This window comes from Ascaphus truei, chromosome 6 (assembly GCF_040206685.1).
Source record: "Ascaphus truei isolate aAscTru1 chromosome 6, aAscTru1.hap1, whole genome shotgun sequence".
Classification (NCBI taxonomy): Eukaryota; Metazoa; Chordata; class Amphibia; order Anura; family Ascaphidae; genus Ascaphus; species Ascaphus truei.
Window position 1 is genome coordinate 135282767 of NC_134488.1, and position 24834 is coordinate 135307600.

At 45.4% G+C, this 24834-nt stretch overlaps 1 protein-coding gene across 1 annotated transcript; it reads left to right on the plus strand.

The window, feature by feature from the left end:
• Positions 1 to 437: 437 nt before the first annotated feature.
• On the plus strand, positions 438 to 23751 carry LOC142496611 (phospholipase A2 inhibitor and Ly6/PLAUR domain-containing protein-like). Its single transcript, XM_075603275.1, has 5 exons — positions 438 to 677; positions 5864 to 5974; positions 17176 to 17325; positions 19225 to 19368; positions 23282 to 23751. The coding sequence occupies exons 1-5, from the start codon at positions 623 to 625 to the stop codon at positions 23494 to 23496; spliced, it is 675 nt and encodes a 224-aa protein (XP_075459390.1). The 5' UTR covers positions 438 to 622; the 3' UTR covers positions 23497 to 23751.
• Positions 23752 to 24834: the final 1083 nt, after the last annotated feature.

The following is a 24834-nucleotide window of genomic DNA, read 5'->3' on the forward strand; positions in this document are numbered from 1 at the left end:
CGTCTTGGAGGTGTGGATGAAGGGAAAGAGGTAGGCATGAGGCAAACTGCCTGGCAAATAACCTGACCTATCCCTGCTCCTAATCCTCCATCCTACCTCTCTAAACCCCTCCACCTCCAGGGCCCCCTCGGGTCAACGTTCATGTCACCCCACCCCTACGGGTCAGGGTTCGCTCTACAGCTTTCCGAACTTTATTCAAGCATCCCTCGCATGCATATCGAGCCATCTAAAGTCATTTTAGTTTAGCTCAAGTTAAAATAATCTGCTATAATGTTAGAGTTTCTGTTGTTAATTGTAATTATTTACAGAACTACAGTTCTCGGAAGCAGTGAAAGAGTTAAAGTGACAGAGCGTTTGTTACTTTTAGAAAAAGACTCTGTGAAATTGTGACATGCATCTGCAGAGATGCCACATTCACCAAGAATTTCAGCTGCTTACACACCTTGAAATTCAGCTTTGCTCTCTGTACAGTACACCTTCCTAACCTTTCACATGGACGCTCCCCATTTAGGGGGTGGCGGGGAGGGGGCATAAAAACCCCAGAGCTAGATATGTGCGGATTCCTTTACAGAAGATATAGTGTAGCTCCTGAGATCGGCAGTGCCGTCCTGTTTCATTGACCATGAGCTGTGTCCCTGTTTTTCTATGTGTCCTCCTGTCTGTGTTCGTAGCTACAGGTAAGTGCTTCAAATTATTAAAAGATGGAAAGGTATTCACCAGGAAATAAGCTAAACTCATGCAAACTTTGATCGTCATGGCAGGAAAAATATCTGACAACTCCCAAACGTACATGAAATCATCAGGGGGGAAAGCGCGTTGATATTGTTCATGTTTTGTATGTGCTTTATGAATAAATCATGAAATACTATGACATGTCAACTTGATGGCGTTGCAATGTGTATAGTCGTCCTGCACCCCTACAAATGGTTACTGCATAGAAAATATAATCAATGCCAATGTTCTGACATCATTGACTATCTAGATACTTATTAGCATTGGACGTTCCAGACATAAATACACTATAACAATTCTGCGATATACTGTACATTCTTTGCATCAGTAGTTTATTGTCTACCGCATCATAAGATAACATAGTTGGCACTATGCAATCATTTTAAAACTAAGATGGCAGACTATCGCTGGCCCAAAAGTGTCCCCAAAAACCACTTAACGTCCACTTCGGACTGGGAGGGGTTATGTAATATCTATTAAAGGGTTGATAGCACTGTAACCTCTATGTAATGCTCCTATTTTTAGGAAAGCAGAATGGGAATTTCTCTTTTTTATTCTATGATACATTTGGTGTTCTTTTCACACCCTTTTTTACCCACATTGTGCAGCTGTGAGACTTTGATAAACACAGTACTTCCAATAAGGGAGGTTAAGGAATGCAATTAAGATAAAAGTTACTGTGCGTAAAACTCCACTCCAACCTGGCTTCGTTATCTTTATTCCTGTCGTTATTAGGGTTGCTATTCAGTGCTCCGGAGGGGGGGGGGACCACATTTTCCAACCTTTCCAGGTAGTTGAGTTTGTTGGGGTTAAAATGAGCTCATTCTTTACCCCTCATTATTAGTAGTTTGGGCCCTCCCATTTTCACACCCATCTGCCCAATGCTTTCAGTGTTATGAATGTCTGCTTCAGACTTTGGCAAGCCTGTCCTGCAGGTTCTCTTGCCCCCGGGGCTAGTTTCCAGATTTAGGTCCTTGGCCCTTATTCTCTAAGGAGAGATAAGCGCAGATGACGTGCTATTGCATGAAAAGCCCTATTCAAGTCATTGAGGCTGTGGATGTGATAACATGTCATTTGCGCTATCACACCTTACAGAATGTCATTGTGACATTTAGACAATATCATGAGATAATTAATGATGCAAAAAACTGTCAGCATATTAATAAAAAAAATGTCATTCAGTTGAAACCAAGTTTTCCTTTGATAAACATTTAACAATAATGTTGTACTTTTATTGCCAGTTTTGCAGACGCGAGACGTTTGTTAATTTCCCCTCCTACTAATTACTGGCCTGGCTTTGCACCAGGGAATATCTGATGAATAAGTCTCATGTTACATGGTTATGGGCAGTTTTCCGAGTGTAACCCTCCCTGCATTCTCCCTATGGAGGTTATATCGAGGTAGTGATGTACTGGACACCCACAGTGTAAATTCTCTCTGGGGGCTGTCTGTGGTCGGCTGAGGGGTGGAAAAGACGGGCGCCAGGAGATTTTATAGTACAGCTTCAATCTTTATTAATGTTCCTAGGCTTGGGGACACTGCAGTCATAGAACATGGAGCGTGACATAGCTGCACTTCAATTTCATTCATACCGCTATCACTTTTGATACAGTCTTCTCTGGGTGCCCACTCAACACACATGGGAGGTGCATTTACTTGTTACTTTACTGACTTCATATTACGGATCCCCCCCCCCCCTTCTTACTAATATCCTTAGTGTCCCTTTTACTGCAGACCCTGCTGAGATCCGGCCTGTTCTGTGTAACGTTACTGCCACTTCCCTGGGGGTACTGAATACTGTGGATGGGGATCTGCTTGTAGGGCTGACCCCCAGACATCCTGGGGGCTTTTTTGCTTGGCCCACTGAGGCATGTCTGCATTCCCGTTACTGGGACACGCTTGTCATGGGAGACCCCGTTATTTAAACCTTTTTACCAGGATCATTCATTGAGCAAAACAAGGTAATTAAATAAATTGTCATTTATTCGGTATAAATTCGCTTACACACAATGATACACAAAATATAGACAAAAAGATACACTTACTTTGGGACTGGAGTTCAAACCTAGGCTGTCCTAGGTGCAGGGAACCCTATGGGAGAGTTTTACCGTGACCAAGACTTAGCCCAGAATCTCCTGGAACCCAAATCGGCATAATAAAGTTCCATACGCCACTGCTACGTTCTGTTCTGAGAACTTGGTCCCTCCTGACTGTGCGTTACTCCAAATCTCCTGGAACTCAAATCGGCGCAAAATCCCAGCCGCGTCCGCAACGTTCGATTCCGAGAACTTGGGCAAAAAAGTCGGGTAAGTCTCTGGCGGGCAGGCTTTCCTGGCTTGAATTGAAGCCGGTTGCCCTGAAAACCCCGCACTCTTACTACTGGAGACTACGAATCTGATTGGCACACAGATTCTTATAGTATTTTCAGTTTCAGTCACAAAACTGAGCAGCCAATCAACGAGTGGGAACTTTCCCAAGCAGCCAATCAGAGCCAAGCCGGCTAGAAAAGCCGAGTCAGCGGGAAATTCGAAATAGCCAAGAGACATGCGCAAGCCTGCCACCTCTCTCCCTGCCACCTCTCTCCCTGCCACCTCTCTCCCTGCCACCTCTCTCCCTGCCACCTCTCTCCCTGCCACCTCTCTCCCTGCCACCTCTCTCCCTGCCACCTCTCTCCCTGCCACCTCTCTCCCTGCCACCTCTCTCCCTGCCACCTCTGTCCCTGCCACCTCTCTCCCTGCCACCTCTCTCCCTGCCACCTCTGTCCCTGCCACCTCTCTCCCTGCCACCTCTGTCCCTGCCACCTCTCTCCCTGTCACCTCTCTCCCTGCCACCTCTGTCCCTGCCACCTCTCTCCCTGCCACCTCTCTCCCTGCCACCTCTCTCCCTGCCACCTCTCTCCCTGCCACCTCTCTCCCTGCCACCTCTCTCCCTGCCACCTCTCTCCCTGCCACCTCTCTCCCTGCCACCTCTGTCCCTGCCACCTCTCTCCCTGCCACCTCTCTCCCTGCCACCTCTCTCCCTGCCACCTCTCTCCCTGCCACCTCTCTCCCTGCCACCTCTCTCCCTGCCACCTCTCTCCCTGCCACCTCTGTCCCTGCCACCTCTCTCCCTGCCACCTCTCTCCCTGCCACCTCTCTCCCTGCCACCTCTCTCCCTGCCACCACTCTCCCTGCCACCTCTCTCCCTGCCACCTCTCTCCCTGCCACCTTTCTCACTGCCACCTCTCTCCCTGCCACCTCTCTCCCTGCCACCTCTCTCCCTGCCACCTCTCTCCCTGCCACCTCTCTCCCTGCCACCTCTCTCCCTGCCACCTCTCTCACTGCCACCTCTCTCCCTGCCACCTCTCTCCCTGCCACCTCTCTCCCTGCCACCTCTCTCCCTGCCACCTCTCTCCCTGCCACCTCTCTCCCTGCCACCTCTCTCCCTGCCACCTCTGTCCCTGCCACCTCTCTCCCTGCCACCTCTCTCCCTGCCACCTCTCTCCCTGCCACCTCTCTCCCTGGCTATCTCAATGCCACCTTCTGGGCAGGCTCCACCAGGTCTGGCAGAACAAGTGGACTGCCATTTATCTCCGGACCTGGTACTCTACCTTTCCCCGCTGACCAAATGCTATTCACACCTCTGGTGTCCAGCAGACATACCGGCGCCTATGGGTTTGCACTGGCTGCCTGTTTGGACATCGGTTCCGAATGTAAAAAGCACATTACATTATATTAAAGTATATTTTAATACACTTCTGAGTCTCTGGGTACAGGGGACAGAAAAGGAAAAATATTGCAGTTTTATTTCTACCTGCCTTATTCCCCACACACTTTCCCTTGGACTCAGTTTGGACTCTCAGAGTCCCCCCTCAGCCTTATATACAGTTTGGGCGCCCACAAACCCTATACCTGGGCACTAGCTGGGGTACCCCCCTTAACCTAGGGATTCCCTCAGCTACAGGAATACATGTGTATCCCTGTGCCTCATTCTCCTTTTTGGGCTGTGCTGAAGCAGGGAACAATAGCGGTGAGTCGCGCTTGTGTTTTCAAGGGGAGGTATTGCCAGGACAATGTGCTAATGTATCTGAGAACCAGCCATGATTCCCGGGTACATTTATAGGAAAATCGGTAACTCCGGACCCCAACCTAATAGGCACATTCTGTCAACGATTCCGCCGCAAAACCCCCCTTGAAACTCATATCCTAGCAATTCCTGCTCTATTGCGTGCCCGGAAAGGGAAAAACACAAAAAATGCTTTTAATTCATTCAGTATAACACCGGGATACAATGTGACTGGGTCCAAGAGCTGACTCTCTGGGACCCTTATACACGGGTAACCAAAATGGGCTTGACCCTTATTGTATAGCCTGGTTACCGCCTCCCGTCACAATGCACTTCTCTCTTTTGGCCATACTGTCGATCTTATCTCAGGAGGCACTGACCCTAAATGAAACATAATAAAAGGGGGGGGGGCTGATCTATACTATGCTTTGGGGAACATAACCCCTTTCCCTTTCTTTCATGCTTCAACTCCCTCCCAGAAACCTCTGCTCCTGTTCATTATACCTCCTATGGCACAGGCACAGTACTGCTGTGTCGCCACCAGGTGGAGCTTAACATCTACTCTCACTGTTAACTCCTTGTTTACTTTAGCAACTAACACCAGGAAGGAGGGGGGAGGGGGGCGGTGGGGTTACACTAATTGTCTGGTGTTTTTTAAGATAAGTAATGCTTCAATGCTCTATATGAGCGTCTTTTAACAAAACCAAAACGAGAGATGTAAGATACAGTCTAGGGAGGACAGGAAGTGAGGCGCCAACTGAATTAACGCCTAAATACTAGGTCCGCTGATATTCTAGGAATATAAATGCAAGATAACAAAACATTAATCTGTGTAACAACAATTAGCACTGTTCCACTAAAAGGACCTGCAGGGCGTTGCAAGATTGCCTACAAGCAAATAGGGTAATTCCTCGTTATTGTTCTCTAAAGTAGAAAAAAGAGGTTTTAATAACACAGAAATGTGAGACTAAATCTAAGGTAATATGATAAGCCGGATAATAACGGCCGACTCTTGTGCTCGTGGTTAACAATGGCTGGAGAGTGGGTAAAGGTAATCGGATACATATGACTTGCTCTTGTCTTGCAGGGAACGCTTTGCTCTGCGTTACCTGCAGCAGTTTCAATGACAGTGTCTGCACTGGGAATTCTCAGAGCTGCTCGACTGGTGTGTGTGGGTCCACCAAGATCCGCAATGCAGGTAGGTCGTCCCTCTCCCCCCCACGGAGAGACTGCTATCAGTTTTACAAACCAACAGTTATTTACAGGGTGTGAGTACGATGAGCCCAAGTGTCAGAGATATACAGGAATGGATGTTCCTACCAAACTAGAACGTAGAGAAATAGTGACAAGAGGGACACACGAGTTTGTAAAGATGTATACAAAGATAAAAAGGTGTGCTTTATCCCCACATTAATGCTCAGGATGTATTTTGCAAAGGGAATAATGTATTAAAAACAAATACTGTACATATTTCCTGCGCTCCTCCCTTTGTGAAGTATGCAGCGGGTAAAAGGATCGGCCTTACATATATGGGAAACAAAGAACAGTCTGAGCGCTCCTACCAACTGGGCTACAATATACTAGTGACCTGTTTACATTTAGACCCCAAGACTGTGTAACAAAGGAGCCGTTTGGTTGCATCTTTTGATCAAAATATTATTCAAGCCGCCGACCTCGTCAGGGTAACCTCCGTTTAGCAGGAACCTACACTGAATATGTCTCATTTCTTAGTGTCCCTTGAACTAAACTTTGTGAAATATGTGAAAGTGCCCTGGAAGGGTTAAATAAATGAATATATGCGTACTTGTGATTTAGTGCAATTAAAAGCTGGCCAAAGCCAGTAACAACGTTCAATTATTATAGAAGGTAAACTGTGGTTGCACAAATTTCCTAGTGTGACATATTTAAACTTCTTTCTGTCAGCCATAAACACTCACCTACTCTTCAGTGGAGGGTGATGTGCACACTGACAGTGAGGGGTATAATACCTTTATGCCAATTGGAGAATTGGTAAGGAGCTCTATCCTGAAGGGAAGAGCCGGACACCTCCAAGGAACTGCTCTGTAAAGCAGAAGCCAGGTGTGCTAACCCTCCCCCTGTGCTAAACCTCCCCCTGTGCTAAACCTCCCCCTGTGCTAAACCTCCCCCTGTGCTAAACCTACCCCTGTGCTAAACCTCCCCCTGTGCTAAACCTCCCCCTGTGCTAAACCTCCCCCTGTGCTAAACCTCCCCCTGTGCTAAACCTCCCCCTGTGCTAAACCTCCCCCTGTGACGGAATGTAACGGTAACACTATCATTAGATGCCCTCATGGAGAATGCAGCATGGAAATCATTCATATATTAAAGAGGCAATCTAAGCCTTCCATTTTTTTTTTTATTGCAAAGTTTTCTATTTTTTTATAGCATTGAATAAGCGGGGGGTCTTCGGAGTTGTACCCCGTTAATTTCAGCTCCAGGGACCCCTGCTTCAGGAGATACTCACCTCCGTAGTAAGTGCCGGTAGCCGCTCTGCCCGGATACTATAATGGATTTGTTTCAATGGTTCCGTGCCCTGTAGTCCAATAGGAAGCTGTGATGTCATCGGTGCGTCTTCCTATTGGCCCATGTGACGCGGGAGCTTTAAACGTTAGAGCCCCGTTACCTCAGCCAGAGCGGCTACTGGGATCTACTACAGAGATAAGTATCTCTGGAAGGGGGTGGGGGGGTGTCCCGGACCTGAAATTAATGGGGTTCAGCTTCGGGGACCCTTGTTTCAATCTTTTGTAACAAAAACAAATCACAGGCTTGGATTTCCTCTTTAAGAATAGTTAAGTGCTATATTAGATTAAAAAAAATTAGTTTGGATCCCAAATGCAAAGAAATACTATTGATGTCAAAACTGTAGTAAATAATCCAGCTTTCAATACTGACATTTTACAGATAAAAGCTGTAATTATTCCCACCCCCTTCCCAATAACTTTACCTGTATAAATCCCACAAATAGAGGCCCGCAGCTCAGACCCTGCTAGTCCCCCAACAAAAATAGTCCTGATTATGGGATTGATCTTGATCGAGTAAACTTCTTATAACTGGACCAGTAAAACCAGGGGCAGAGAAAGCCTCTGGCCATCAAACAACTATAAATAATACTGAATCCTCCAAGTCACAGCAAAGTGTATCCCGGTATTCTCACCATCACTCAGTGCCCAGGACATGCGTGGAAACGAGGGGTAACTCTCAGTGTATTACTTCCTGGTGCAGTAATACATGTATCCCGGTATTCTCACCATCACTCAGTGCCCAGGACATGCGTGGAAACGAGGGGTAACTCTCAGTGTATTACTTCCTGGTGCAGTAATACATGTATCGGGTATTCTCACCATCACTCAGTGCCCAGGACATGCGTGGAAACGAGGGGTAACTCTCAGTGTATTACTTCCTGGTGCAGTAATACATGTATCCCGGTATTCTCACCATCACTCAGTGCCCAGGACATGCGTGGAAACGAGGGGTAACTCTCAATGTATTACTTCCTGGTGCAGTAATACATGTGTAGCGGTCATGTAAAATGCCTACAGTCATCTCTCCTGCTGGCAGTAAGGCCTGGTAAGTATGGGCATGCCAGTATTAATCATGGAGGTTTTCCCTCACACCCTGGTGGGGTGCCCTGTGTATGGCTGGAACTGGTCACATGCTCTGACTCCATGGTTAGTGATGTCAGAGGTGTGTCAGCTTCAGAAGCTTACATAAGGCACAGCACTGTGTTGCAAAGTTAGTTGCTGTCTAGTTCAAGTCCAGTTGAGGAAGAGTTCTGTCAGTTATGATATAGTAACTCCATGGGAGGCTGTGTCCAGGGACCTGGCACAGGACAGTGATTCCTGCGGGAATAGTGAATCCCTGATCTAGGTGATATACCTATCTAAAGGTAGCACTGGCGAGATGAGCGGCTGAAGATACTCCTTGTGGAGGGCAGCTGCCCTGCCGTGTCAATAAAGATGAGTTCAGCCAGAAACCCTCTCGTGTATCTATCTGGAATGCGTGTACAGAGAGGAGCACCACGGAGGAGTTCCTCGCCAGGATCATCCCCTTGCGGACGCAGGGACCCTGGTGAGGTGGAGGCGCTGCACTGGAACTAGGTGAGACTCAGCACACTACCTCAGCTGCCTGTCTGGACGGGTCCTCCCCACACACCATCATGCGGGAGACTCAGGAGTCCTGTAGCCAACAGGTGCACCATCAGACATACCTACACTGTAATGGGGACCGGTTAGACCACAGGGGCCAATGTGAGATTGGGTGGGTCAGGCCGGGCCAGAAAAACCGTTACATTTGGAGGCGAGCTGCTGAGATCAGATCTGTCATCAGGACAGGCTCTAGCTAGGCACACTGGGAAACAGGGAGAGCGTCTGCTGCCACTCTGTGCTGCGTAGGGAAGGACCTAGGGGTAGTCAGGGGACTGACGGGATATTGTCAGTTCGCAGGGACAACCTAGGGGCCTGAAGGGAGTGAGGGGTCTGGAGCCGGGCTATAGCTGACCGAGTCACCTTGAGGCAGCGCTAGTTGGTAGGATGCCAGAAGGGATAGCCTGTTAACGTGGTCAGGAGTCCTGGAGAGGGTCTGCGCTAGGCTGACCAAGACAGGTAGACGCCCAAGTACTGCATGGCAGAGCCAGAGTACCTAGCCATTCCAGACACTCACCGTAGGGAGCACAGACTGGGAGGAAGGAGTCACAGCAGACACTGAGAGAGTGAGCCTAGCCTGAGGTAGTGCAACACTGAGTCACACCTAGATAAGGTACACATGTGGTGGTGCATCTGAAGCTAATCTTTATTGTACCGGTGTGGTGGCTGCCCCGCAGAACGGAGCCCCATGTACGATAATTGGTGCGAGAAAATGGCGACCGCAAGAATGAAGGATCCGCGCGGTGCGGATAGTCCAAATTGGCGGACGGAGGCTAATGGAGAGAGCGCACATGGTGTGTGTGCGTGTAAAAAGAACATGGGACAATTGATGAAGCGGTACTTCAGTCTTTATCAGGAAGACGGAGAGGATCTATCTGGGTTCCTCCTGCGGATTGGAGCCGTCTTACAGGAGATGCGAAAGGGGGATTGTATTAAGGCCACTGAGGTGGAGGTGTACTTTTGTGATCGAATTCTGAGAGGAGCGTCACCTGACCATCCTGTCGTGGCTAGGATGCTGTGCTCCTGGATACGGGGTGATCCCCTGTCCTTAGGGAGGCTAGTGGATGAGATAGAGGAATATGAAGTTGCAGCTGCTGTGAATATGGATTGCAGAGCGATCCAAAATGGCGGTTCCCGCTACCCGGGGAGACCGCGTGGGCCAGTTGCAGAAAATGCTGCAAATGCAAAACTTGCAGAAAGTTGTCCGGGATTGGCGCCAAAAGAAAAATTCCACCCTGCGGGGAGGTATGGCGCGAAACCTGAAGCCGCGCCCCCCAGGACTGTGAACAGTTCAGCCCCTGTGCCGGGGCATCCAATTAACTTGTGGGACCCTCCCCAAATATTCACCAGGGGGAGTGGTCTCTATCTCTGCCAGCCAAGACCCGAGTTGTCTGAGGGAGGAGCTGGGTGTGAGCTTCCTGTCCAACAGTTGCGAGCTGGTGAACAGGAGAGACCATTGTGCAAAGTGTCTCCCGTAACCAGCACAACAAAGAGTGAGGTGGACATTGGGGTATATCCCTATTTATTGCCAGGAGGCTCCCTGGTAGTAAAGGCGGGGGTGGACACAGCCATGCTGACGGCTGAAGCCCCGCGTGCGGCCTGCACCGAACCAGTTGATCCCGAAGAATGGGGATCGCTCCTAATGATCAGAACGGAGCCTGAAGAGAGAGGGGTCTACAACCGCGGAGAGAACCCGGAACCTCACCTTCGGTCCCCTGCGGGAGTGCCACTCCCCGAGTCGGAGTTCGGCCCCTCGAAAGAGGAACAAGCGACCCTAACGACGGTGGTGATGCGCCTACCGGCGGACCACTACAGCGGTGCTGGAAAAGAACCGGCACTTACCTGTGTCGCGGCGGAGTGGAGTCTCGTGTCGCCGGTGCAGAACCAACCAGAGAGGCGGAGTCCCACGGCCGTGGTGACTTACAGCGCGGAAGGAGGAGAAGATTCCATCCCGAGCCGACGGAGCGGTGAGATACATCCTTACCCTCCCCAGGCGCCGGTGGTGGCAACGGCGGAGGAAGGCCTAGCCCAGGCCCGAGCGGAGCGGAGAGCAGAACCATCACTTCCGGCGGCGGATGTCGTTGTGGAGGAAGAGATCCCGCATGGGGGTCCCACGCAAGATGGCGACGCTTCCGGTTCCGGGGAGGACGTCACTTCCGGTGGCGGCGGCGGAACCCAGGAAGGGGCAGCAGCGACGCTTCGGCGATTGGGGGAAGGTCCCCGATCACTTGTAAGGCCCAGAAAATGGAGAGACGGTTTCAGGACTGATGAGGGCGAGGAGACATCTTCCTTGGACCGGTCCACGGACAGTCAAGAGCGGGTGATAACCCCGTGGGGTCCTGTTCCATGCCCCTATGCCCAACCCCATGCCCTAGGTAATGCCCCTACCCCTATCACACGGTCACCGGGTTCACCGCCCAGCTTGGAACTTGTGGACATACCTTTGGGGCGGGAGGAAGAACGGACTGGGGAGAGGCAGCTCAGTGGAGCTACGGAAGGTGATTCACGGGGAGGGGGAGAATTGAGGGTGGCGGATACAGCACCCCAACCAGTGGTAAAGGCCCCGGGCGCTTCGAGGTGGTTCACATCACGATCCACAAGGTCTTCAGGGGTATTTTCATTTGACGACGACCGGGAACCAGGGCCTAATCCCTTTAAGGAGACCCGGTGGTGGGCTCCACTATTTGAGGGGTACTCCGCATGGATGGACCGTACTCGGTTCCTCATCCGGCGGGAGGACGTGGTGGATTTCTGGTGGAGAGAGGGAGAGTTCACACCCGAGCAGAGGGATAGGGAATTACAGGAGAGGTGGTTCCAACTGGAGCGTAGAGACATAGCGCCCATGGGTCCTGACACTCTGTCAGACCCAGTAGATTCTGATGAGCCCCTATCATGGGTGTTACCTGGAAGGGCAGGTAGTGCTGATCTGACCAGGGTCAGTAGGGCGGAGAGGGCTATAATAGTCAAGTATAAAAAATCCCATGGGTTGGAGTATCCCTATGTTCCAAAGCCCCTGATGGATGAAATTGAGGACAATAGGGAAAAGTGGCTCCAAGAGACTATAGAGCTGTACTTAGTCAATAGGGGGAGCGCCATTGTAGGTAAGAAGGCGGAGGAAAGGATAGACACCCTGATGCGAGTGTGGAGCATAGGGAGGAATATCCACAAACATAGGGTGACCTATAGGCCAGAGAGGGGATCACCTAGGCATTACTATGTCACGGTCCTGGATATGGGTAACCGGGAAGTGAGGAAACCTGACCCATATCACTATTATTAAGGGGGTACTGAGACATTACGCGGGTTCGTGGCTGCTGGTCGGGGCGGGCTTGGCGGAATGTACTGAAGTCATGTTTACAATATGCTGAAAATTTGTATGGATGTTAACCTACACTGGCGACACACTTTATTCGAGCTTGGCTAGTCCCACGAATTCGGGTATACCCGGGTGTATTGAGGTTTGTGACTGTTTTCTGCCCGAGTGCATTGAGTTATTTTCCAAGCAGGGATTGAAGCATTTTATTCCCTCTGGCTGCAATACTGCACAGTATATATATATATACTGCATTACAATTCAGGAATTTATGCCATCTGGTAGACACGCGAAGCATTGCAGCCTATTAAATCCTAATCATTATCATTTAACAGATCAGCCGCCCGTCAGCCAGGCATGAACCCAGGCTGGGAAGGCAAATGCAACGGGGCTTGTCAGAGGTGAGGAGTGGCGCATTCCAGGTATCTGCCAGGTACATACCAGGTATTTGCTCGAATAAAGTGTGTCGGTGCAGTAATTATGTTCTGTTGCAGTGCTTCCTGGCAAGAGGTATCTAAATTTAGGTCCCAGCGGGGTCGATGGGATTCACCAGGGGGAGAATGTAGCGGTAATGTAAAATGCCTACAGTCATCTCTCCTGCTGGCAGTAAGGCCTGGTAAGTATGGGCATGCCAGTATTAATCATGGAGGTTTTCCCTCACACCCTGGTGGGGTGCCCTGTGTATGGCTGGAACTGGTCACATGCTCTGACTCCATGGTTAGTGATGTCAGAGGTGTGTCAGCTTCAGAAGCTTACATAAGGCACAGCACTGTGTTGCAAAGTTAGTTGCTGTCTAGTTCAAGTCCAGTTGAGGAAGAGTTCTGTCAGTTATGATATAGTAACTCCATGGGAGGCTGTGTCCAGGGACCTGGCACAGGACAGTGATTCCTGCGGGAATAGTGAATCCCTGATCTAGGTGATATACCTATCTAAAGGGAGCACTGGCGAGATGAGCGGCTGAAGATACTCCTTGTGGAGGGCAGCTGCCCTGCCGTGTCAATAAAGATGAGTTCAGCCAGAAACCCTCTCGTGTATCTATCTGGAATGAGTGTACAGAGAGGAGCACCACGGAGGAGTTCCTCGCCAGGATCATCCCCTTGCGGACGCAGGGACCCTGGTGAGGTGGAGGCGCTGCACTGGAACTAGGTGAGACTCAGCACACTACCTCAGCTGCCTGTCTGGACGGGTCCTCCCCACACACCATCATGCGGGAGACTCAGGAGTCCTGTAGCCAACAGGTGCACCATCAGACATACCTACACTGTAATGGGGACTGGTTAGACCACAGGGGCCAATGTGAGATTGGGTGGGTCAGGCCGGGCCAGAAAAACCGTTACACATGTATCCCGGTATTCTCACCATCACTCAGTGCCCAGGACATGCGTGGAAACGAGGGGTAACTCTCAGTGTATTACTTCCTGGTGCAGTAATACATGTATCCCGGTATTCTCACCATCACTCAGTGCCCAGGACATGCGTGGAAACGAGGGGTAACTCTCAGTATATTACTTCCTGGTGCAGTAATACATGTATCGGGGTATTCTCAGCATCACTCAGTGCCCAGGACATGCGTGGAAACGAGGGGTAACTCTCAGTGTATTACTTCCTGGTGCAGTAATACATGTATCACGGTATTCTCACCATCACTCTGTGCCCAGGACATGCGTGGAAACGAGGGGTAACTCTCAATGTATTACTTCCTGGTGCAGTAATACATTTATCCCGGTATTCTCACCATCACTCAGTGCCCAGGACATGCGTGGAAATGAGGGGTAACTCTCAGTGTATTACTTCCTGGTGCAGTAATACATGTATCGGGGTATTCTCACCATCACTCTGTGCCCAGGACATGCGTGGAAACGAGGGGTAACTCTCAGTGTTTTACTTCCTGGTGCAGTAATACATGTATCGGGGTATTCTCACCATCACTCAGTGCCCAGGACATGCGTGGAAACGAGGGGTAACTCTCAATGTATTACTTCCTGGTAACACATCTTATAAATAAATAGATTCCTTTACCAGCGGCTCAGTGGCAGATCCTTACCTGTATCATCTGTACCTTGCTTTGACTTTTTACTCCTTGTCCAAGACGCTTCGCTGTGAACAATATGTACAATCCATAAAGGAGCTAATTGACAGTATTATTATTATTATTATTATTATTATTATTATTATTATTATTATTATTATTATTATTATCATCATCATCATTTATAATGTGAAATAGCATGTTTCCTTGAGAAATATATCAGTTCTCATTTCCAAGCTGTGAAGTGTACAAACATCGAATTCACCCCTTTCACAAAAGACTGTTCATGGTCCCGAGGCTCAACAAAGTATCCGGCCGCTCCTCCTTCTCTTACCGTGCACCCCAAAACTGGAATAGTATACCGGAGACTCTCACATCCACCACCAGTTTAAGTTCTTTCAAAACTAAGGCTGTCTCACATTTTAATCTGGTCTGCAACTGTTACATACGCCTATAAAATATATTATCTGTAACTGTTACATACGCCCATAATATACATCTTCTCTAACTGTGCATGCAATGTCTTGTATATAATGTATACCCTGTCCATTTATGTAAATGTATTTGTAACCATGTATTATTTGTCTTTAGTCTGTGCCCAGGACATACTTGAAAACGAGAGTTAACTCTCAATGTATTACTTCCTGGAAAGATAATAGAGAGAAATGCTGCACACCTCAAAAGAGAAAAGAATTGATACAGTTACCGTTGCTCCAGTGTTAGAACGAAAGCCTGCAATCAGTCCTGGATATATGAACAAAGGAACATAGAGCACAACGGATTTAGCATATCCAAACTCATTTATTGAGCCAACACTGTGTTGGCTCAATAAATGAGTTTGGATATGCTAAATCTGTTGTGCCCTATGTTCCTTTGTTCTTACTTCCTGGAAAAACATTTTATAAATAAATTAATTAATTAACTAACTACAGACGAGACCACGAGTATTCTAAGCTTGCCTTAAACTAGCCCGGTTACATGCTGGGTACATGCTGGGTGTAACCTGGCTAGTTTAAGGCAAGTTTAAGGCATTTCTGCATTGACTAATGACCCATCGTATTAACACAGCAGGGTCCCTGACAGTCCCATTCAGTTAGAATGGGACTGCCAGGAACCCCCGCTATTAATCTGATGGGCCATTAATCAATGCAGAAATGCTGGGTCTAGTTTAAGGCAGGTTTAAGGCATGTATCCAGCATGTACCTGGGTGTCCCAGGGTCTTTTTGGCGATTGCCACTGGTTTGTGTTAGAATAACCGTGGGCACTACAGTAGGTAAATAAGGTCTATTTTCTTTGTATATAGCACTACCAGTTTATATAGACACAGCTAAGCGATTCCCGGCCATGTAAAGCTTACAATTTAATTTCTGAAGCGTGAGGTTGAGGGAGACATCGGGGCTTATTCTGGTAGCTCCAAAGGGGTCTGTGCCAAACCGCACGGTTTGGGATGTTCAGAATCAGCGGAATGAAATATGAGAAAAAACCCCTATTCTCTATTGCAATCCGCTTCTTCTAAACCGCTCCTAATAAAAGTGACAAGCCGCCCTGATTGTACGTGCTTTAGAAGCGGAATAACGTGAGATGGGGCTAACCCCATCCGCAGTCTGATTTATGGGTTTGGCTCTCTCAGTCAAACCCATATTTCAGCCTCTGGAGGTAACTCGCAAAGCCAATCTCAACACCCTTTTGTAGGTGTATTTGGATCTGCAGTGGACCGGACGGTTCCTTTGGTCATCGGATTTCAGCGGATGAATCTCAGAAAGGGGCGATTCACGTTTAGGGTATTTTTGTTTATTACCAATGCACTCTGTGGATTTCACAATCCGTGGACGGATTTGTAGTATTCCAATCTGCGGATTCAGCAATTCGGTGGCGTATTACTAAATATCCGCCAAATCCGTCCACGTAATGTATTTAATAGCAGATTTTTATTAATCCGTGCGGATTAAAACTTACCAAATCCGTTTGCGGATTTTCTAGCACAAAACCGATTTGAGGGAACATGCAAGAACATTTGGGTGGATTCTTCTTCAGAGAATAGCCAATCCCATCGGAAAGGGCTCCTTAGAAGCAGATTATCACACTTCGGAACTTCTAGGATTGGCCCCTACAGAATGTGACTTGTCCAAGGTCACAAGGAGCTAATACAGGGGTCAGAACTAGGACTCCTTCTGTGTGCTGCAAAATCCATGTTTACAGCACCCAGATTATCCATATTATTCCCCAATATTTTTGACAGAATTATTATATGCAGTCAAATTATATGGATTTTCTTAGTCCCCGTAAATCCTTACGTAAAACTAGCAGTGCTATACAAGAACAAACTATTATTATTATTATTATTATTATTATTATTATTATTATTATTTTCTTGTGCAGAATGTGATCTCAGAAACTCATACACACTCTCATCCGGATATTATTTTCTATATGGTTCTGTAGGAGTGATCCGTTCCAGAGATGGACTCACAAGAAGAGTTTGTTTGTTTTTTTGCAGGATAATGAAAGCTGGATTCCCAGTGTTTTGTTATTCTTCCTAGCAGAAAATTCACAATTTTTCTTTTACTTTTGTTAAACATTTGGTTTCCAGGGAGGGATTGCCTCTGGCAGTGAAGGGGTTAAGAGCATTGCAAGCAAGTAGGGCTACAGTTCCTGTGAATAACGACAACATTGTAAACTCCGGCAAACGTATCCACAAATAATAATCACTATGGTAAAAAGTTCAGTTGTTTGTTTGTTTTGAGAATGGTACCATTTTTGGGACTTTTTCACAAATAACAAACATGTGCTGCTTCTCTGCCCAATGCCCAGATGTTTCACACATTTGCACTCAAATTACAATAGTGTCTTCTCAGCCAGGCCACTGAATTACTACTTGCTTTCCTTTTCCCTTCCAGGTCCTTATTGGCATAGCTCTATCTTCTTGAGGTCGTGCCTCAATGTCACGGAGTGCGATAAACAGGGCACATTGTCAAATCAGTATATGAAAACCACATCCAGCTCGACCTGCTGTGACACGGACAGCTGCACTCCCTCAACACCATCTCGTAAGTATATACTGTTCTGTGATTGGCATCAATATGTATCTCTTGTACATACCGAGGCTTGATCCCTACCCTACACAAATATCTTATCTGCTTGAGCCAAATACAATGCACCTAGAGAATGTAGACATGGGGTTGGCATCTCCCGTCCTTAAGGGTCACAAACAGATTGGCATTTCAGGTTATCCCTGCTTCGAAGAATGAGACACTTATTGAGCCACCTGTGCTGAAGCAGGGATGTCCTGGCTTGTTGGTGGCCCTTGAGGACTGGAGTTGCCCACCCCAGGTGTAGAGAGTGTCACTGAAAGTGACGCACAGAAGAGTAACAAATGAAAGCCAGTACATGAAACTGATTGTGATGTGTGGTGCGATAAAATAAAATGATGGCGGAGGACGGAGTAGAAGGGGACATTTGGATGTTGTCAGTGACACAAATTTGCACATGATGTGTAGAAGAAGAAGTCTGCAAGGATACACCACCGTTTGTGTGCCAACAATGGGTCAAGATTGTCTGTCCACTTTTTCATGGCTCGGAAGAAAAATGCAAGAACATACAAACAATTGTTAGTGTATAAATATGACACACCGTACACAGTACAGGGAAATGTGCGACAGATGTCAGAACATGAACAACACATACCTACATATGCCGGTAACGATTTTGTGTGTGGGGGGAGGGGAGGGAGGGGTAACGCAAAAGCTTCAGTTCTTTTTCAACAAGCAATTATGTATACCTAGCCCACAATGGGTTTTACTGCACAGTGATTAATTACCACAATACATTATGGAGACACCCCCATTTCTCCCCCCAATGGATTCCCAGATGCTTCCTCATTTTCCTTTGTCTTCTGATGGATCCATTAGTGTGTGTGCATCTGGGAGGTCATATTGACAGTAAACCAAAACAAAGCAGAGAAACTGCACTGTTTAATTCTGTACAGCTATGGATAAGTTAGATCTATACACACTACATACAGTATAAGACAATCGGAAATACAAATAAAAGGGAAGGAGGGGATAAACAGAGACCATAGCAATATCAATGGGTAATCCTTACTGTCATGCGCAAAACTAATTCACCAGCATATGGTTCAGATGCTCCAAAGTTATCATCTAATGAAGAGATACTGTTTATACAAAGACAGCAAATAAAAATAGAACGTGTGAGCACATTCACATGTCTCAGACAGGAGTCAGGTCTGCAACCCTGTGCTTCCCCATTATCTCTTAGCATAGTGTTTTCACTGCAGCCAGGGATTCTGGGGAATGACATGCAAACGAGCACTCACCGTGATATACACAGACAAACAGTAATATCGGAGATTACCCTGATCTGCTTCCCTATCGCTGTCAAATGACAAGAGCAAAGTGAAGACACAATGCTCCAGGACTGCCCGTGTCTTGGTTAATGTTATTACAATATCGCCCCATAGAAATGTTGTGTCTATAGTCATATTTCCTTTTTGTTAAACACGTGGGACTTTTAAATCTTAATGTCCTTATGTATGTATCTGTAAGTCATTTACAGAGACATTTAGCCACCAGGACCAGGATACACATAAACAGATCTGAAAATAAGCACAGCTGCAGCAAACCGAACTGTCCCCGGTGCTACGGCCACCGTGGTGGTCATAGAACAGAGGATGAATGCTTCGGGGGCTTCCCATTCAGAAGCAGCAGACACTGTCTTGGGCGCCATAGAATTTAACCTCTTCGACCACGACGCCGGGGACAGGGAGTCTGGCTCCATCTACAATATATTGTTACTTTCATGCTCCCCGTTCCATGTTTTGTATGATGAATGGAACATTAGAATGATCACAGTTGGAGATTATCCATTACTCATGTCCGGATCCACCGTTTCTAACATTATCTTTATGTTTTATTTGTATGTTCCTTTAGTGCCAATAGAAAACAACATTGAGAATGGACTGACATGCCCCTCCTACATTGACCCAATAATAGAACCCTGTTCTATCACCAGCCGAACTAGATGCACAGGAGACCAGATCCGTTGCATGCGGTATTCCACCAGCACAACGTTAGGTATTAACATAGTTCCTTATCCTACTGTCCAGGCACTGCGCATGCGCAAATGTGAATTCACTGTGCAGGCAACGCTTTCCGACTCACTCGTTGTGTAATTCAGCCCCTGACACTGCCTCATTATGGCATGCTAGCTACTGTAACTATGCTACAGGTTATTCTCAAACACTGTGTTTGTAAAACTGTTATATGTGACATGTGAAATGGGGTAATGAGTACAGTAGATATTTGATATTTCTACAGCATTTGTCTCTATTTTTATTATTAAACTCTCTGGTCTGAGTTTCCCAAAGAATGCATTCATTGTGAATTTGACCAAAAATAACCATGTGTTATAGTATATGCAGACAGAATGCATACAATAATCACTCACATGTCTAAAAAAAAAATGTAAACTTATTTTGTTAAAAATGTAAGTTAGTTTTGTCTTTTAGATCATCATATTTACATTCCACTATAATTGTACATTTCAAAAATAATAGTATTTAACTTTATATGGTGGAATTGAATGATGTTTCATAAGAAATCAAACTTAGTTGAGGTTTAAAGCTAGTTTGAAGTTAGAAATTATTGAACATGTTGATATCTTGTAAGATACTAACTCTCGTCATGTTAAAGACCAGAATTATTAATCATTAATTATTAATAAAATGTCTAATTACTATTTTAGCATGTGTACTTTACTTAAAGAATCAGAACTTCGGACTGGGAGAATGAAATGGTGAATTTAACCATTAGATTTCGGAAATAAAGTAAAGGACATAGACAGATTCATTAAACTGGGATAATGCTGATAGGGATAGCGCTATCTCACGGAAATACCCGCTGCCATCAAGGGGCGTCCTGTGAGATATTGCCTGGATGGGTATTATTGCAGTTTAATAGATAGCCCTCAGTACTTGGTACATTTGAGAAAACGTCAATGTTTTTACTGAATGCAGATGTAGCCAGGGGAGTCGCGTTACCTCTGTCACGTTATGGGGAGATATATAGTGATATTCTGCATGATTACTTATTCCTATAAAAACTCTGGGATATTCTGCGTTATAAAGTGATATTCTGCGTTATACAGTGATATTCTGCGTTATAAAGTGATATTCTGCGTTATAAAGTGATATTCTGCGTTATAAAGTGATATTCTGTGTTATAAAGTGATATTCTGCGTTATAAAATGATATTCTGCGTTATACAGTGATATTCTGGGTTATAAAGTGATATTCTGCATTATAAAGTGATATTTTGCGTTATAAAGTGATATTTTGCGTGGCTACACCAGTACGATGCGTTCCTTGTGTTAGGATCTAGAACCTAATCAGCTGTTTGTTTTATGCTTTTCTGAAACATCATGTAAAGAAGGATTAGGATTCTGCAAATGATTTATCCGTATCAATAAAGTCACGCATTGCCCTTAGAAACATGGTCCCATAGTTAGTGTTAGCTTCGTGGCATTGGCAGCGCTAAAATACTGTATGGGATTCGTCTCTGGTACCAATATTATCTGGCGGCTAAAAGTAGCATCAGGATGTTATATTCTGTACTTTCTAATATAAATATATTTATGGCAAATTACACCACTAAAGGGATGTTAATCTGTGATGTTAACGTGATGTTAGCATGTGATGTTAGAGGATATTAATCTGTGATGTTAACGTGATGTTAGCATGTGATGTTAGGGGATGTTAATCTGTGATGTTAACGTGATGTTAGCATGTGATGTTAGGGGATATTAATCTGTGATGTTAACGTGATGTTAGCATGTGATGTTAGGGGATATTAATCTGTGATGTTAACGTGATGTTAGCATGTGATGTTAGGGGATATTAATCTGTGATATTAACGTGATGTTAGCATGTGATGTTAGGGGATATTAATCTGTGAAATTAATCAGGGATGTTAGCATGTGATGTTAGGGGATGTTAATCTGTGATGTTAGGGGATGTTAATCTGTGATGTTAACATGTGATGTTAGGTTATGTTAAATTATGTTAATCTGTGATGTTAATCTGGGATGTTGGGTGATGTTAATCTGTGATGTTAGGTGATATTAATCTGCAATGTTAGGTGATATTAATCTGCGATATTAGGTGATGTTAATCTGTGATATTAGGGTATGTTAATCTGTGATGTTAGGGGATGTTAATCTGTGATGTTAACATGTGATGTTAGGTTATGTTAATCTGTGATGTTAATCTGGGATGTTGGGTGATGTTAATCTGCAATGTTAGGTGATATTAATCTGCAATGTTAGGTGATATTAATCTGCGATATTAGGTGATGTTAATCTGTGATATTAGGGTATGTTAATCTGTGATGTTAGGGTATGTTGATCTTTGATGTTAGGGGATGTTAATCTGTGATGTTACGGGATGTTAATCTGTGATGTTAGGTGATATTAATCTGCGATATTAGGGGATGTTAATTTGTAATAGGGTAAATTTATCTGTGAAATTAGGGGATATTAATCTGTGATGTTAGGGGATGTTAATCAGTGATGTTAGGGGATGTTAATCTGTGATGTTAGGGGATGTTAATCTGTGATGTTAATCTGTGATATTAGGGGATGTTAATCTGTGATGTTAGGGGATGTTAATCTGTGATGTTAGGGGATGTTAATCTGTGATGTTAGGGGATGTTAATCTGTGATGTTAGGGGATGTTAATCAGTGATGTTAGGGGATGTTAATCAGTGATGTTATGGGATGTTAATCAGTGATGTTAATCTGTGATATTAGGGGATGTTAATCTGTGATGTTAGGGGATGTTAATCTGTGATGTTAGGGGATGTTAATCTGTGATGTTAGGGGATGTTAATCTGTGATGTTAATCTGTGATATTAGGGGATATTAATCCGTGATGTTAGGGGATGTTAATCAGTGATGTTAGGGGATGTTAATCTGTGATGTTAATCTGTGATATTAGGGGATATTAATCCGTGATGTTAGGGGATGTTAATCTGTGATGTTAGGGGATGTTAATCTGTGATGTTAGGGGATGTTAATCTGTGATGTTAGGGGATGTTAATCTGTGATGTTAGGGGATGTTAATCTGTGATGTTAGGGGATGTTAATCTGTGATGTTAGGGGATGTTAATCTGTGATGTTAGGGGATGTTAATCAGTGATGTTAATCTGTGATATTAGGGGATATTAATCCGTGATGTTAGGGGATGTTAATCTGTGATGTTAGGGGATGTTAATCTGTGATGTTAGGGGATGTTAATCAGTGATGTTAGGTGATATTAATCAGTGATGTTGGGGGATGTTAACCTGTGATGTTAGGGGATGTTAATCAGTGATGTTAGGTGATATTAATCAGTGATGTTAGGGGATGTTAATCTGTGATTTTAGGGGATGTTAATCTGTGATGTTCGGTGATATTAATCAGTGATGTTAGGGGATGTTAATCTGTGATGTTAGGGGATGTTAATCTGTGATGTTAGGGGATGTTAATCTGTGATGTTAGGGTATGTTAATCTGTGATGTTAGGAGATATTAATCAATGATGTTAGGGGATATTAATCTGTGATGTTAACATGTGATGTTAGGTTATGTTAATCTGTGATGTTAATCTGTGATGTTAATCTGTGATGTTAGGGGATGTTAATCTGTGATGTTAGGGGATGTTAATCTGTGATGTTAGGGGATGTTAATCTGTGATGTTAGGGGATGTTAATCTGTGATGTTAGGGGATGTTAATCTGTGATGTTAGGGGATGTTAATCTGTGATGTTAGGGTATGTTAATCTGTGATGTTAGGGGATGTTAATCTGTGATGTTAGGGGATGTTAATCTGTGATGTTAGGGGATGTTAATCTGTGATGTTAGGGGATCTTAATCAGTGATGTTAGGGGATGTTAATCTGTGATAATTAAACTGTTGTATAATAATACCAATGTATTTCCTTTTATTTCCTGCAGGTTCCTCCAATTCGAAGCTTTTCATTGGTGGCTGCGCCTCCGAGAGCCTGTGTGATAGAACAAGCAGTTACATATCTGCTCCTGGTGTGACTCTGGATGTAAACAAATTGTGTACCAACAACTCAAACCGTCTTTATCACAGCCTCTCTGTCCTTTCTCTCCCTATTCTCCTGGTATTGTCCTGCCTCTTCCTCCATCCTTATCCCTCAATGTGATAAGTACAGCTACCCGTTACTCATGTATGCCTGCCACACATTGTGACCTGGACAGTTTCACCCTCTGTTGGACTGAACAAACTTCCCTGTTTTCTATGTTCCCGCTGCCATATCTACATGTTAGTTCTGTTCTGCCTCTCGTTCTCCTCTCCTCTCTGCAAAGCTAAAAACATACCTCAGTGTGACACATATAGGGATACCGAAATAATAACGACCAACATGTTGAATCATTTTGCAAATAAAATGATGAATGAAGCTGTGATTGGTTTGGACTCATAAACCCCTATTCACTATTCAGCAACCCTTCCCCCCTTTGCTTAATTGAAGCTGAAATATTCCCCAACAAAGGGGAATATACAGTTTCAACATATTGAATCAGGGCCTCGTTCTTCTCAGTGAATAGCATCAGATATTTGCTCCCTTAAGACGTTTTTCACAAAAACATCAGCCATTGCAAGAAAGAAAATGCAGGTACAGTATGTATGTCTTTATTTATATAGCGCCAAAAGTGGACTCAGCGCTCCACAAAGAATACAGTACAGGGAATTATAATAATACAATAAGCGCAGTAAAATCAGACAATAGGAAAGGAAATCCAGAAGTGTAACACTGTCAAGCGCTCAGGCGTGTTACTGGGTAAATAAACTTGTGATGGTGTTAATGGCTGTAAGGGAAACAAAACGGAGCACGGAGGAAACCACTATAAAGGTCAGGGCTCCGGGGTAGTAAGCTTACCCCTGTCAGCTCATCCTTCTTGGGTCTTGTTGCTCCTTTGCTTCGGTTCCCGCAGCGTGCATCCGGCAAGGAAAGCATATGAAGAGAGGGAGAGGTAATCCGGTGCCACAGCAAACAGCAAGTCTAACTCCAACTCCGGTAGCACAAAAAAGCTTTATTGAACACACTAAGAACAGCAGACTGCAACACAGCCTCCTCTACTACGCGTTTCACGCTGTGATAGCTCTTCGTCTATCGTAGCGTGAAACGCGTAGAGGAGGCTGTGTTGCAGTCTGCTGTTTTTAGTGTGTGTTCAATAAAGCTTTTTTGTACTACCGGAGTTGGAGTTAGACTTGCTGTTTGCTGTTGCACCGGATTACCTCTCCCTCTCTTAATAGGAAAGGAAATCCCTGCCCCGAAGAGCTTCCAATCTATGTGGTATGATAGGAGAGTTACAGAGACAGCAGGTGAGGAAATAAGGGCAGTAGATGGCAGTGCTTGGCCATAATGGTTGGTAGGAGTGACTGTGTAGTACAGAAATCGCAAATTAAACCAGAAAGTATTTGAATGATCCAATCAATGTCCTTTGTGGAGCCTGATTCATTGACCCCTTTGATGCTCTAG

Bases quoted from the DNA above. Each gene is read 5' to 3' on its own strand.
- LOC142496611 (XM_075603275.1), top strand. From the start codon at position 623: ATGAGCTGTGTCCCTGTTTTTCTATGTGTCCTCCTGTCTGTGTTCGTA. The intron at 678-5,863 runs GTAAGTGCTTCA...CTTGTCTTGCAG, and splicing joins GTCTGTGTTCGTAGCTACAG to GGAACGCTTTGCTCTGCGTT. The intron at 5,975-17,175 runs GTAGGTCGTCCC...TTTCCCTTCCAG, and splicing joins CACCAAGATCCGCAATGCAG to GTCCTTATTGGCATAGCTCT.